Below are 15,381 nucleotides of genomic sequence, written 5' to 3'. Positions count from 1 at the left end.
GTCTGACAAGGAGAATCATGTTTTTAGGTCTGTTAGTTCGTCAGGGAAAAGGGTACACTCTCCAGGAGGATGGTAGATGGTGTGGAATTTGATTGGTGGGGTGCCCTTGGTGGTGAGTTTGACGCCTAGGTATTCAAACGATAGGTATTCTGCAGGATTGAGTTTGGTAATCTGTATTCCGTCTCTATGAATAATGGCTAGTCCCCCCCGTTTTGATCGGCCTGTCTTGTCTGATGAGGTTGTACCCTGGAGGGTTGAGAATGTCAAGAATGGGGTGGAGTGGGCATTGAGCCAGGATTCTGTGAGGAAGGCGATCTCAATTTCTTCAGCGAGAAGAGCTTCAGCAATGTCAGTAGCGTGTTGTACTGCTGATCTGCAGTTTCGGAGCATGCAAGAGAGAGGACGGGGAGCCTCGATGATGTGGGGAGTTAGGTGGATAGAGGTGTATTGAGCAGGGGGTCTAGGTGAGTGATAAGGAACAAAAAGTCCACTTGACTGACCATCAAGATGGTTAATGTTAATCATGTAGTGCCCTAACCTGTTTTTGAGAATACCCATCTCACAATGGATCAAAACCTCACAATTTTCAGAGACATCCAACTCAATATATGTCAGCACTGTAAAACAACCAATACATATCACATAGAATCGCTCATTATTAATCAAATTTAGACAAGAAAGGCAAAGGTGTTTTCAAAAAATACATGTGTGTGTTTATTCAAAAGAGAGATATGCTTACATAAATATTTTAAAAGAATTTTCAGTTAATTAAAAAAAATAGAATCAAAACATATACACAAAAATACAATTTTAGTTAAAATGTTCACAAGAACAAGGGTCGACGCAGCGTTTCGGTTTGGAGAAACTATTTAACAACCTTCTTCAGGACCAGTTCTAGAAGAAAACACACAATTACTAATTTATCATAAAGTAACATTGATCTACAACTCATTTAAAAACATCTCTTTTTAGCTCTTTAGTTCAGGATTAGCCTTTCTACACATATTGCACTGTTGTCCTATCTACACATAGTTTATCATTGGTGGGTTTTCTGTATTGGTATCATCAAAAACAAACATTTATACTAAAGGCACAATTCCTAAATCCCAGATTGTGTAATACCAATAATATCTCTCCATACTGTTGTCACTCAACTGTATTGTGACATGTATCGATTACATTTTTACCTGAGATTACGTGTTTCATCCAGATTAATCAAGGAAGAACAGCCCGATTGTATGATCCGGGTTTAGATGTACTGCTTGCTTTAAGAATTCTCTATATGATATAAGGAATTCTGGTATCTGTAGGTCAATAACAACACATTCACGTATCATGCCTACTCTTTTAGTTCATTCCATTAGAGAAAACAAACTCTGGGGGTGTTTATAAAGACTGGTAAGTGAATAATGCCCATACCTTCTGATTATTGACAATGGTGCTCACGCTCTGGTAATAGGAGCCACCGATATTGTTCTAATCAAATTTGCTGCATAGAAGTGCAAAATATCACTATATTGTCTTGATGGGAGTGATACCTAGTGGTCTACATGGATAATTATAAATACACTTACCCAGATTTAATTGACTGGCACCTAGTTGACAAATGCCCTTTTGGTTGGCTTGCCTTTATCGTGTGTCTGTTCAGCATGGGGTTTTCTTCACATAGTCTGATGAGAAGAGAAAGGGTATTGGTAATGGTTTCTCTATCTTAATAGAAATGCCTACTTCTATTTCATGGTTTTCTCTCAATGGTCTTTATTGTGATCTACCACCTATTGCCGTTGTTATTGGAAACACAGTAGCATTCTATTTAGGAATTTATTTTTCGGATTTTATGAACATCCTGCTCCTAATTTCGCCACATGTTTCTCATAATCAAATACATTAACATTCACGCGCTTATGATTACACAGAGCGTGTGTTTTAGTGAGTATCTAACGCTCGGTTTCACCATTGTGTAGATTATTGCATCCGTTATGCCTTAGTCAAAGGATGCCGTTGTTAAATGGCTTGTGATGATATCGAGCGTGTACCGCTCGTTACCGCTTCGCACATTTTTTATGGCTGCAGTGACATTTGTATTTAGCTTTACGTTTAGGGCGGTAGTTATACTTTCGGATCACTACGCTTCCTTTTCAGATCATTTAAGCCGTATTACATTAGACTAAAGTGCTCGGTAGTGGCATTATGCTCAATATCGCTAGCGCATTTACTCATAACAGAGACTCATGCCTCTAATGCGTTTTAGAAGAAAGGTCTATTCGCGCATGCAGTTGCTTACCTGGCTCCTTAGATTCGGCCTCCCTGCTCCTATTCCGGCGGCGTATCGGGGGTTCTATACTTCTTGAATATCTTTGCCTCAGATGTTTAGCAGCCTTTATATTATACATCGCGTGATTGGTTCTATGTGACTAGCCTGCTGATAGGCTCTTCCTTGGTCACGTGTGTTTTGATTCGCTAAGCCGCCAAAACTTTACCCTTTCCGAAAATGCCGACCACTGGAATCTTTGACTTCGTCAAAACGCCATAAAACCTTTATAATATTAGTGCCGAACATGTAAGGCTTTTGGCTCTTTATATGGCAGTTGCGGCTGCTACTTTGCATATACTGACAATATCCATATTGTTGATGCTAAAGAATGCAATACAAACGTGCAAGGTCTCGAAATTATAGGGACTATAGCACTTCTTTTTACTTGTTATTTACAATGTGTGAGATCATAATTAAGAAGATATTAAAAATAACATATGCCATCCAATCAATACTCATGGAGGCAGATGCTATGTGCTAATTGTATGGTTATGGCGGACTTTGGACTCATATAATATCAGTAGCAGGTGCAGATTTAATTCAGTCTTACATTGTCTTTGTTTGCAATAAAGGGATTTTGGTGTATCTCGAGCAGTTATTTGCAATGTGTGAGATCATAAGTAAGAAGATATTAAGAATAGCATATGCCATCCAATCAATACTCATGGAGGCAGATGCTATGTGCTAATTGTATGGCTATGGCGGACGTTGGACTCATATAATATCAGTAGCAGGTGCAGATTTAATTCAGTCTTACATTGTCTTTGTTCGCAATGAAGGGATTTTGGTGTATCTCAAGCAGGGGTATTAAGAATGTCATATAACATGTGTTATTTGGGCTGGTTCTATATGTTTACTGTTTACACTATCCTTTCCCAGTCCTCTCTGCTATTAAGTCCCATACGTACACTATTGCATTGTGACATGTAAAATTGTTCACGTCTTTTCATTTTTTGAGTAAGGTTTCCTCCTCTTTAGTTGATAGTAACGGTCTCTAGGCAGCACCAACGGAGATCCTTGATCTCATGTTTTGCTGTCCTCCAATGCTCAGTTAACGGTGCACCTTTCTTGTCGGTGCGTAAGGCTGATCTGTGCTCATTGAGTCGGATACGCACCTCTCTCGATGTTTCACCAATATAGATGAGGTTGCATGGACAACTTATAAGATAAATGACATTTCTTGTTCTGCAGTTCATGAAACTAGTTGATCTGATCACTACATCTTTGATTTTGATATTGTTCCCTCAGATGATATCTTTACAATTACCACATCCTGTACAAGGGAATGTCCTGGTTGGTAGAGGTGCATTATCTATGCAGGGCTGGTTATTCATTTTGGTCTCTCTATATGTATGTACAAGACTATTGCGAATTGTACGGTTCCTCCTATAGGAAAACATAGGTTTAGGGAGTCTTTTGTTTTGTTTATCATTAATTAAGTGCCAATTCCTATTTATGATGTTTTTCAGTTTGTTGCTTATTGGATTATAATTGGTCACAAATATTATGGGCTGTGAGGTGACTTCTTGTTTCTCTTTGGGTAAAAATAAATTCTCCCTATTATAGTATTTGGCACGCTTATAGGAGTTCCTTATCAGTCGTTTGGGGTAACCGCATTCTATAAACTTAGTTCTCAATACAGCCGCATGTTTTTCAAAATCCTGGGGTGTTGTACAGTTTCTTTTCAGTCTAAGAAATTGACCGAATGGGATATTGTTAACCTGACAGGGAGGGTGGTTACTGTTATGATGTAACATCGTATTTCGGTCAGTGGTTTTGTAAAGAGTTCCACACTGAGATGCCCTCCAGTATGTTTAATAATAAGATCTAGGAATTCACAACTCTGATTGTCAATGTGGGAAGTAAACTTTAGGTTGCTATCGCCCAGGTTTAACCAAGTAATGAACTCTCTGAGGGTGTCAATAGAACCCGCCCAGATGAAAAAGACGTCGTCTATATAACGAGACCACATAGAGATGTTCTCGTAAAATGGTGATACAACATTATAAATATGTTGTTCTTCAAAATTGGATACATATAGACAGGCCAGGCTAGGAGCACAGGTAGCCCCCATGCTGGTGCCCTTGGTCTGTCTATATAGTTGTTTATTGAATAAAAAAAGATTGTTTTTAAGTACCAGGGTGATACAGTCTATGATGAACAGTTCATGAGCGGTGTTGTCCCTAACTTCAGTGTTAATTATGGATGTAATAATTTCTATGGTTGCATTTTGAGGTATGTTTGAATATAACGCTTCGATGTCTAGCGTTACTAGAAACTGAGAATTGGGGTTAAATTCTAGGCCTTCAATTTTCTGGATGATATTAGAGGTATCTTTAATGTATGCCTTTTGGGCCACTACCAGGGGTTGCAGAAAAACGTCTGCGTATTTACTAAGCGGTTCTGTAAGCGAGCCAATGCTTGATACAATAGGCCTCATAGGGGGGTTGGAGATATCTTTATGGACTTTAGGAAGTCCATAAAGAGCCGGGATGGTGGGGTCTTGATTGTTAAGTAATGCATATTCCTCTTCGCAGATGATTTCATCATCTCTTGCTTGTTTTATAAGGGTAGAAATAGATATTTTGAGAGATGTCCACTCACTCATCTGTGCTGTGTTGTAATGATCTTTATTTTGTAGTAGGCTTTGCATTCGGTTGTTGTAATCAGTGGTGTCCATCACCACAATCCCTCCCCCCTTGTCTGCCGGTTTGATTGTAAGCTCGGCGTTGTTCTGCAGGGTTTGTAATGCTAGTGCCCCTTCCTTGCTAAGGTTGTGGTTGATCCAATGTTTGTGTTTTAAAAGATCATCCACGCTCTTGTCCACGCTTCGCTCGAAAGCTTCAATATCTTTGGGTAGCATACTGATGCTGGGGGTCCAAGAGGAATTGTTTTTAAGACCTGATTTGTTCTGACTGGGAGGCCTTACTTTGCCCTCAAAAAAGATTGCTAATCTGATTTTTCTAAAAAAGCTTTGGAGGTCCCTTTCTAAGGCGTATCTATCAATTTTAGATGCAACGGCAAACCCTAGGCCTTTTTCTAACAGTGTAATTTCCTGGTTTGTAAGTGTATGTTTAGAAAGGTTGATTATAGGGGCTTTATTAGGACTAATTAGTCCCAATTTTTCTGGCTCCGTGTATTTGGACGTCGTAGGAATTGAGGTGTCGCATTGTAATTCCCACGTCCTCTTCCTCTCCCTCTTGGGGGACCAAAGTTTTGTTGGCGCTGTTCCAAAAAAGAAAGGCCTTCAGGGTTGGGGGTGTTTGCTGTTTCCCTATCTTTATTATTTCTGCTGTTATTTTTGTTGTTCCCCCTCAGAGTCAGAACTGGTATACGAGGTATCAAAGAACTTCACTTTTCTCTTTTGGAAAGTGCGAGGTTGATTTTGCCATGGTCTACGTTGTGGGTAATTTTCTTTCGGTCTCTCGTAGAAATCTTTCTGCAAGTAGGGATAGACATACTCAGGATTATAGTTTGTGATGTCTTTACGTAGTTTATTACTTTTTTTGTTTACTAAGTAATCAGTGTAACCCGAGATGTCCTTTTCTATTTCTTCCAGTTTTTGTTTAACATCTAGAAGTGCTGAGTAGTTATTTAGTTGGGTTTCAAGCTCTTCTATTTCTTTTCGTTCCACCACTAGCACTTCGTGTGCAGACTCGATAATGAGTAATATCCAATCGCGACTGCAGCGATTTGCCACCAAAGTCCAATTTTCTATAAATTTTCTGTTATTTATGAAAATACCCGGTTCGTTTATCACTTGTAGACCCTTAGGTATCACTCCTTTCTTGCAGTATTCTACCAGGAATTCTGCATGTAACTCGGCTCTGACTTCTTTTTTAAATTCCATAGAACACGCCACTGTTCTTCATCTGACTTGTCAAGGCGGACTGTAGAGATATTTTTTACAGGAGGGCCATTTATGATTTTGTTGAACTGATCTTCTGTATAGCTCAAAGTTTTTATACCTTCCATCCTACTTATCTAGATGATCCTTATCTAGACAGTATACTGAAAGGAGGAAAAGCAATATTAAGGGCGCTAGGATGTATAATAAGAAGAAGGAAAACAGTGTTCGCAATGTTCTATATCTGTGCCTAACTATTACCTCCTAAGCTAACAAGCTGGGTAAAGATCATATAAAGTGGCCCTGTTGAGAAGGTCTTGTAAGTGAAGTAAATCAGCAGCAAGGGAGTTAATGTTCTGCTCCATTCTGTTCAGTTGCTGTGCTATAGAGCTGAGGAAGTTTAAGGTTTTAGGCAGGGGTTGAGGATGACTGGGGTCTATGGAGGGAGGTTGAGCAGGGGTGCGAGTTGGATGGAGTCCATGGGATTAGGAGAGGGGGGAGTTTGTATGCTGGGAGTCGGTATTGTAATTGTTCCTATTCGATGAGTTCAGAGTAGGAGAGGTGGGGCTGGTGCCCAAGTGAGGAGGAAGAGAAATTCTGGGACGGACGTCAGGGTTCCGGGCAATGTCAGCGAGATTGGCGGTTGTGGGAGTGCGACATCGGAGGGGGGGGGAGAATGCTGTGGTATGAGGGGGGGAGAGATACCACAGGATTTGAAATTACATTTGACAGGTGGGAAGTAAGGGTCGGGAGAACAGGGACAGTGTAGGTGGTAGGGGAAGATTTTGAGGGAGGGTTCCGATTATCAGGGGTAGAGAGGGGAGAGTCTGTGAGGTCCTTGGGATTAGGAGAGGGGAGAGGTTGGACGCAGGGTGCCGGATTAGTAATGTTCCCAATCAAGGAATTCAGAGGAGGAGAAGTGGGACTAGAGACCAGGTGAGGAGGAGGAGAAATTAAAGAAAGGCTATCGGAGTTCCGGGGTGTGTTATAGAGGATAGAGGTGGGTTGTGTATGTGGGGGTGTGACAGTGGAAGGGGGTGGTACAGTAGTAGAGGGGAGGATAGAGACCACTGGATTGGGAATGACGTTAGACCAAGGGGAAGTAGGAGTCGTGGGAACAGGGTCTGTTTAGGTGGTAGGGGAAGGATGTGGGGGAGGGTTCAGATTCTCAGGGGTGGAGAGGGGAGTGTCTGTGGGGATAACAGTCGCAGGGGGCTGAGGTTAGAGACCATGCTGTTAAGATTGGCCTTGGGGGGATTGTTAGTTGTGAGTTTGTTGCTCCTGGAGGCATCGGTAGATGTGAGAATGAAGGGTGTTTGGGGACGGAGAGTGAGAAAAGGGGTAGTGTGATTGTAGTGAGTGATGGTGGATTGTGGTCGACCCTCAATTGGTGAGCGTAGTACTGTTTCTGTTGGCAGTGAGCCTTGAGGAAACAAGTCTTGTAATGAGAACAAACTGTGTGTAATTGTGAATTCGGTTACATATCGGTTTGGTATTGTAGTAGTAGGTGAAATGGTCCTACAGTAGGTTCCATCAATATGTGCTGTGTTGCACTTCGAGGCAGAGATTAGGGCTGCCATGTTCGTTTCAACATTCTGTAAAGATCTGGAAATGAGATTTAAACAGAACTTTACATATACAACGGCCCCTCGCGGTGGGATGCCTGGCTTTCACCTTGCGGATACCCTGCCGGGGCTATCTCACAGGGGAATACCAGGACGTGTTCCCTAAGCAAGCGCTTAGAGACCGGTTGGTGATTTGCGCTATATATATTCCTGTACATTTACATTTACATTTACATACCAATCTGCATTCATTTTTAGCATGGCCTTTCTGTCTTTGTTTACTTTAATTATCAATTCGAGGCAGCTCCAGAACACCCTTTAAAGAGATCTCTCCTGAGATTTTCTGTTAAAGTATGTACAGCTTATGGCGATTTTCCTCATCTTTATTCTAGCCTGGACATAAGCGACTTTTTATTTAAGGTGTTTTGCAGCAGTTTCAAAAGCTTCTCATTGCTCAAAAGGGTGCAATTTCTGATATCTATTGCTTTCCAAGCACTTTGTAGCTTAATTTTACTGACATGAGAGTGTCACTCTAAGTGTCAATTATTTTGTCATTGAATGTTACTCATGGTACACTGAAACCATGGAAATGTCACAGAAGCATTCTGAAAACTTGGCAGCTATGTACATGTACTCAAGTTATGCACAATCATCCAATCACTTTGCACATTCGAAGGCCATCCTAACTGAAATACATCACACCTACCTTGCATGTTAATCATTTCACCCCATTTTGTGCAGCTGCACTTTACAAGCATGTAACAGCTTGAGAACAGCACCTTTTGTTTCACTGTTGACCAGTTCTCCACTGCACATCATGCAGGATCTGCTAAGCATGGAGGGGGTTTCTGATTGGTGCTGATTCGTAAATTCAGGAGTCAATGCTTCTGTTTCCAACTAAGAACCCCTTTAGAGCCCACAGAAGATGTATTATTTTAAACTGTTTTCTGTTGGGTGTGACCCGAGCAAAATCCAATATTTATGACTGGAGGTCAGTGGTGGCTTCTCTGCTGAGGCAGAGGAACGTCGCCCCACTGCCTTGAAGCAGCAAAAGAAAGGGAAAAAAATGATAATAACTAATGTTATTATCATTTGGTTATGTCCTCCTGCAGCAGCAGTTTGCGTGAGGGGGGGAGGTAGGTTGCAGAGCAGGGGAGGAGAGGTACAACCCTCGAAGTGCGCAATGACTGTTTGGTAGGCCCTCTCGGGCCGTCCAAAACAGTCATGCGCACATTCCCTGTTCTCTATGCAGGCTGCATTACAGATTGTGTGGAGAACATGCCCACCCCTCCAGCCCCTGGCTGAGTGCTGTGTCACAGCGCTCAGACCAATCACATTGCAGCATTGTGATTGGCTGCAGGGAACGTGGGAGCCCTGGTGCTTCCTACTTCCTGTTTCTCCCAAGAAACGAGGACGCAGGAGAGGCAGCAGCAGCCGGCCAGCTAATTGGGAGGTAAGTGATTTTTTTTACCCCGACTCCCCCCCCCCCCGCCCCCCATCCACCCCACTGTTGCTACCAGGTAGCAGCCACGACTGCCACTGAAAGCTCGAGCAGATGACTGTCTGTCTTAGCTAGAGGGCCCGGGATAAGCCCCACCTTTACAATTGACTTTCCTCTTAGTGGCTTTGTCGTCAGGGCAGACGAGCAGGGATGTTTCTAATTTCAGGTTTAAAATGATCACTTTTCAAAGGTCTCAATGCAGTGATATTATCCGACGTACACGTGTAAGGGATTCAGCATGTTACAGAAATGCATTTCTTTTATTTTAAAAGGGCATTGTCATATTCTGATATCTGCTGCATGTTAAAGAGCTCGCCTAATGCACAGCCTCTTAGACCCAAGCTGGACTCCTGGCCTCTGGTCTGGCTTTGCTCTCCCTGTTGATTTGTTGGCTCGCTGTAGCAGTATGAGGATTCTGTATATTAACCCCAGTTCTTTGCTTCCAAATAAAAAGTATAGCTAAGCATTGCCAATTACATATATGGCCTCATTGAGTAAGGAATGGGACTAGAATGGGGATGAGGATATCATGGATTGATTGCTTACTAGTTATCATTAGTACTCTGATTCTCACTTCTTCATCCCTGTACTTATGTTAACACCCTTTCACTTACTATGATAACAAGATCTTCAATCTATTTTCTTTATTCTGTATATTGGGGACCAAAAATTGTTTCATGGAACCTGATCTAACTTTCAATAAAGGCAACCCGCTGTTCTGCCAACATCCAAAATCACTTCAACCTCTTCAAATATTAATATTTGGGTCCTGAAGACGGATATCTATTGATGCCTCAGTGTTGTTTCTAAGGAAAGAATGACTATGGCAGCAGGATGCCACCTTTCTTTCAACTACAAAAAAGTCTTACAATTGCCTAATGTGTAGTGTTCTATTTGTGCCACAGATTACAGATGTTATCTTGAGAGCCATCCTAATCAACAGAGCCCCCTACCTTATGTGTATGTCTCAAACCCCATTACCTTGTTCTGCTCACACCTACCATGGTCCATCCTTCAACACAGCAGGGCTGTGTTGTGTCCCATGCACACCTAGGATACAACACAGATCATCAGAAAGCCGCACCGGCAGCTGCTGCCAGACAGGAAACCTTGTCTTCTCTCCCTAGAGTGGAGGATGCATCAGTGGTAGCCAAGATAGGTTAAAAGCACGGGTAATCCTTGCCTGAAAATGTTTGGTTCATTTATGACCACAAACCCTAGTAATGTTCATACATTACATGGAACCTAAATGAGCAATTTTACAAGACTAGGTTTGAAGACCATTAATTGCTAATTGAGGGGAATGTTTTTTTTTAAAGGGCATTTTTGTGACTTCCTCTTCATTTATTTTAATACCACCACAATCCAGGATGAGTGGCTAATAGGGGAAGATTAAACAATGTATTTCTAAACCACAACATTTTTCTAAGTGCAAAGTAAGCCACCTAGGCCCAGTAGACTGAAAATATTTTTGCCAAGCAACTTTGTAATTTTTTCTGCTAACCAACCATAGGTGAATATAAGAGAGTGACAAATGCAACAAAATATAGCTGATCCCATGCTTTCAGATTTCTACAGAAATAAGCAAATGCAAATCCAGCATCATGGATTTCTTTGGAAATGCGAACAAGAGATCACAGTTCGATTCTGAAAAGTTGCGGAGTACAACCCAGCTTGCAAGATATACCTGCATAAGACTCAAAGAGAATGATGTCTAGCCAAGGATTGATTCAACCTGCTCCACTGGAAGACTCTACAACAAATGTCCAAAATGTGGACATTTGGGCTGTTAATTCCTTCAGACAGGGACCTCAGGTCACAGCTTAAGACCTGAGCACCTTCAATTGTTAAATCTTGCAAAAACGCTCAAATGATAGACCTGCTGAACATGTAATGTCAATTCCTGTTATTTCACAGACTGGCATGTCAATTCCTGTGATGTCACACACCATCATGTAATTTCCTGTGATAATTCCTAACTTCTTTTTTTATGACTTACGCCCTGTTCTCCGCCCTCACTGTTCTAGACATCTTGAGATTTGGGGAATAAAGTCTAAATATACCCCTCTCCCTACAGGACTTGGTGGTTTACCTTAGGAGTCTGACTTGCACACGGTGTTACATCTTTCCATTGAGAAGAGGCCCGGGTCTCAAGTCCTCAGTGGTTTATAGGACTCTATTTCTCTCCAGCCCATCAGCAGCTTTGCGTAGAGCGCAATGCCACACTGTGAACCTTGAATGTCTGCTAAGTCTGCATCTCTCACTCAGCCTACATTCTTCCCTAAGGTATCAGGATCTTCCGATTAGAGTGCCCCTATTCTGGGCTTCAGCAACAATCATCTCCAGGCCCACATCAGGCATAGCGCTGGCTCGACCATAAATCCTAGCCACAACCGCTGCAATCTTCCACCTTGGGTTTCCGACTTCACTCTTCATAGGAGGATTTTCGCCGTACTGCTTCCTCAGCATTCACTTTGATGATCTGGTGCAAGGATCATGTCAGATTCAGCACGGCTGAGTTTGTTCTGCCAGGAGCTATTTCGCAGAGCAACTATCACCAACAGCATCCATGAAAGGCCCCTCACTCTTACACTTTCTTGAATACCTAAAAATAAAGTAAGTTTCTCACAAAACGAAAATGTTTGGCTAGACTTCTAGATTTTTTTGTTGTAACGTTGGATCGCTGATAAAAAATTAAATTGTACATATTGAAGACGTTTACAACAAATAGAGCACTTTAAGGTTTGTGAGAAATGTTCACAGTTTTAAACATGGCCTTACTGAAATATGTTATTTACTTGTCCACAAAACTTCCTATTAAAATTATTCAGTTGAACAAATCAATAACAAGTCTGTGTAATGAAATCGTTAGAGGGTTCATTTTATAAAGAAAATATCTAGACCCCGCAACTTATTCATGAAATGTTTGGTGAAAGTTCAAATGATGAAAAGGTGCTGAACACCACTTAAGATAACTAAAAATAACTTTTGATTGGTAAATCTGGAGCCATTTTAAATATCAGTAAATATTCAAGAACATAATCGATATTTTTTTGGATCAGTGTACAAAGACAAATGTTTTTTTTTCAACTACACAAAGCATATTCAATTTGGAGAGCGTAAAATGGCATTGAACAAGTTCATTGTAATGTGTATTAAAGACAATTAAGTGCCAAAATGTGAAACTGAAAGACCCTTCAATGCTTGAAATATAAACAAATAATCAGTGGTTAATGCAGCTAAACTCATTATTTAGATGTAAACCCTGTAAACAAAGTGGAACGATTTCACTCCTTGTTAAAAGTCTTGATTTATGACAACACTAATAAAGGAAAATGAAAAGGAATTTTCTGTTGGTTTTTCAGTTTACCCGAGACATCGGACTTCAAGATATCAACTTACCAACTTTTCCTTTGTATCACTTCAATTAATATCGGGACTTGCCGTAAACAATTATAATTAAATAGATGTTAGAAGTGACAGTCCTAAACCGAATCTATCCAGTCTGGCTTTTCACTCTTACCTCTTCTGTCTACTAAGCCATGTTACAAGTGTGCTTAGAAACCTTAAACTAGACTCTGAGTTCGTATTTCATGTTTTTTTGTAAAACATGTCTGAAACTATCATTTATATACAGAATTTTTATTTATAGAAGGACGATAATAAACCACGCCTTGTTCTTCCCCACTGCTGTAAATCCATTGACGTTATGTCATAGCCACGGATTGGCGTACCTCGCTTGGAAACACCTAAACCTACCGGCTGAGTTTTTCAGTGTACACAATGCACAACAGCAATCACAGATGCAGAGACCAAAAGAGTCTTAGGTTAGGTGGTATTTACAATTTAGCTAACAACATCTCCACAAAAAATGGTATTCACAACAACTTGATGGCTGATTTGTCCTTGTGGGCTATTTGCACACATGTTTGGACAAATACGGGCAGATACTTTTGTGACATTTCCAACATGGCAATATTTGATGGTTAAGATTCTTTCTGCACAATGGGCATTTTCTTGTACTCTGTCCGGGGCTGCTCTGGTGAGTTTTTTTTAACAGTGATCTCAGGTCATCCTGGATGGAGTTATCCGTAGCATGCTGAACGTCAATAACTTGGATCCTTAGTGGGTCCCAAACACAGTCTTCTTCAAGACCACTAGGAACTGATTTCATGCCACAATTTGGGGGCACCCAGGCAGTGTCATAACCCTGAGAATGCCAGCTCTTTTGCATTGGATGGTTATCTTGGTCTATCTTCTTGACTTTTCCAACATCTACATTAAGTATCAAGACAACTTTGTCTTTTGCCGCTACCTTAAGGGGATACCTCTGGGCCTTTTTCATATCTCTACTAATATAAACCCCTTGACCCAACATTCCATCTGCAGAGGGTTTTAATCCATTGGTGATGATGGAGCGTGCTACAGCAACACGCGTTCCATGATACATAGTGTAGCATTTTCCAGTTTCAGGTGTCTGTCCAGCATCTAGGTGAACATCGTCTTCTTGGAATATTTCCCATCCATGGAAATCCAGAGACATTTTCGGCCTGCAAAATAAAAATGTGTTTTGAATTAACTTCATATTTTTGGACGCAGGACTAGAGATGATTGCCAACTTAATTCAAAGTGCTTGCACTAGTTATCACAATGCAATTGTCTAGTCTCTTTGAAGGTGCTAGTAAAGACTCTATTCCCGATGCAAGATCATCAATAGATTGCTTGGTCTCACAATTATGCCATCCTTACTCTTACTAATAAGAATACGTATGTGTTACATTAAACAGCATTAAAATATTTTTGGATCAAGCCAAGAAACCAAAATGTCGGGCTAATATTAAGTATAGATAGTGAACTGGCACTCTAGACATTTCCTGTATTTATCGTCGGGATTTATGGCTGACAGGTTTTGGGTTGATGTCTCAAAATTTACAGGTTGACCCTTGACTCGGCAGATACCTTTAGTGGTGAGGCAAAGAGCCGCTCTAATCAGGAGCCCAACATTATAATTCCTGTGCCATTACAGAATGTATTCTTTATGTTTCTGGCGCAGTTAATAAATGACTCATACAGTGAGTTTAGACATGAGCCTGGCATCCACTGAGAGCCACAGCTGCCATTTTGCAGTGTGGTCTCTTTTTTCCAGTACATCACCACTCGTCATGAGAGTAAACCTTTTGTTTAAAAGAAGCTGACATACTTCCACTCCATGATCCTTACTGGCCAATTACTAGAGAACGGCACCCAATCGGGCAAAATAATAACATACTCTAGCCATGTAAAGCTGTAATATAATGTTTGGCAACTGTGGCAATGGCTGCACCCCATGATAACTCTGAGCCCTTCATTTGTTACAATCTTTTCTTAGATCCCTCAACCATCTCTTTCTCAAAAAGTAGAGTAAGAAAATCATAGTTTAACCCAGTCGGACACAGGTGAGTTTTTAGTGAACATTCAGGCATTGAGCATTAGCCAGCTGATCTGAATCAATTCCTCTATATAGACCAGTCAGCTATTTAAGCCATCACATTGACTACCACATCCAATGACTCTCAGATAAATCTTGGTTTGATGCTGCTGTAAGCATCAATCAAGGTCCAAAGCAGAGATTGACATGGACTGCAATTTACAGTAATCCATGTGATATTTTTGAGGCAATATTGGTTGCAGGGGGATTAGCAGATACTGAGTAATATTCAGTGCTGCTGAAATTATGAGGCAGTTGGACAAAAAATTATGCGCTCAACAACTAATTTTAATACCTTGGTCCATTTTAGTGCTGTTGTCACTGGAATTTTTTTTATTGTATTTATTTGCAAAGTTTTATATAGCGCTGGCTAGACCCGGAGGTATCAGAGCGCTTTACATGAGGATCAGTGAGTTACAGGTTCCATAATTACATAGACAAGTATAGACATAGGAGAAAAGAAAAAACATGAGATTACACAATAATGTGAGATTATTAGTGCGTAACACGTTTTATGGGGAGTGAAGAAGTAGAGGTGGAATGGTAAACGGGGGTAGGGAATGCAGGTAGGAAAACACAACGGGGAGGCGAGGAAAATGTTGTCCGATGTCCGGCTGGGTAGGTGCCGGCCGAGGGGTGAACCAGATCCAAACTCCTATATAGCTCAATATGACAGCTCCACCAGGC

At 41.1% G+C, this 15,381-nt stretch overlaps 1 protein-coding gene across 3 annotated transcripts in view; it reads right to left on the bottom strand.

Moving 5' to 3' along the window:
- Nucleotides 1-688: 688 nt before the first annotated feature.
- LOC147732445 (uncharacterized) overlaps nucleotides 689-15,381 on the bottom strand; it is a 299,986-nt gene continuing 285,293 nt past the window's right edge. For all 3 annotated transcript variants that reach the window (XM_086956965.1, XM_086956966.1, XM_086956967.1), the window contains one exon: nucleotides 689-13,777. In XM_086956965.1, coding sequence (XP_086813091.1) covers nucleotides 13,141-13,770 — 630 coding nt within the window. In that variant the 5' untranslated portion in view covers nucleotides 13,771-13,777 and the 3' untranslated portion in view covers nucleotides 689-13,140. The remainder of the gene's footprint in view (nucleotides 13,778-15,381) is intronic.

The sequence above is a fragment of the Lissotriton vulgaris genome, chromosome 2_1 (genome assembly GCF_964263255.1).
Source record: "Lissotriton vulgaris chromosome 2_1, aLisVul1.2, whole genome shotgun sequence".
Lineage (NCBI taxonomy): Eukaryota > Metazoa > Chordata > Amphibia > Caudata > Salamandridae > Lissotriton > Lissotriton vulgaris.
Note: the sequence above shows the minus strand (reverse complement) of the source record. Positions and strands in the feature narration are given on the sequence as shown.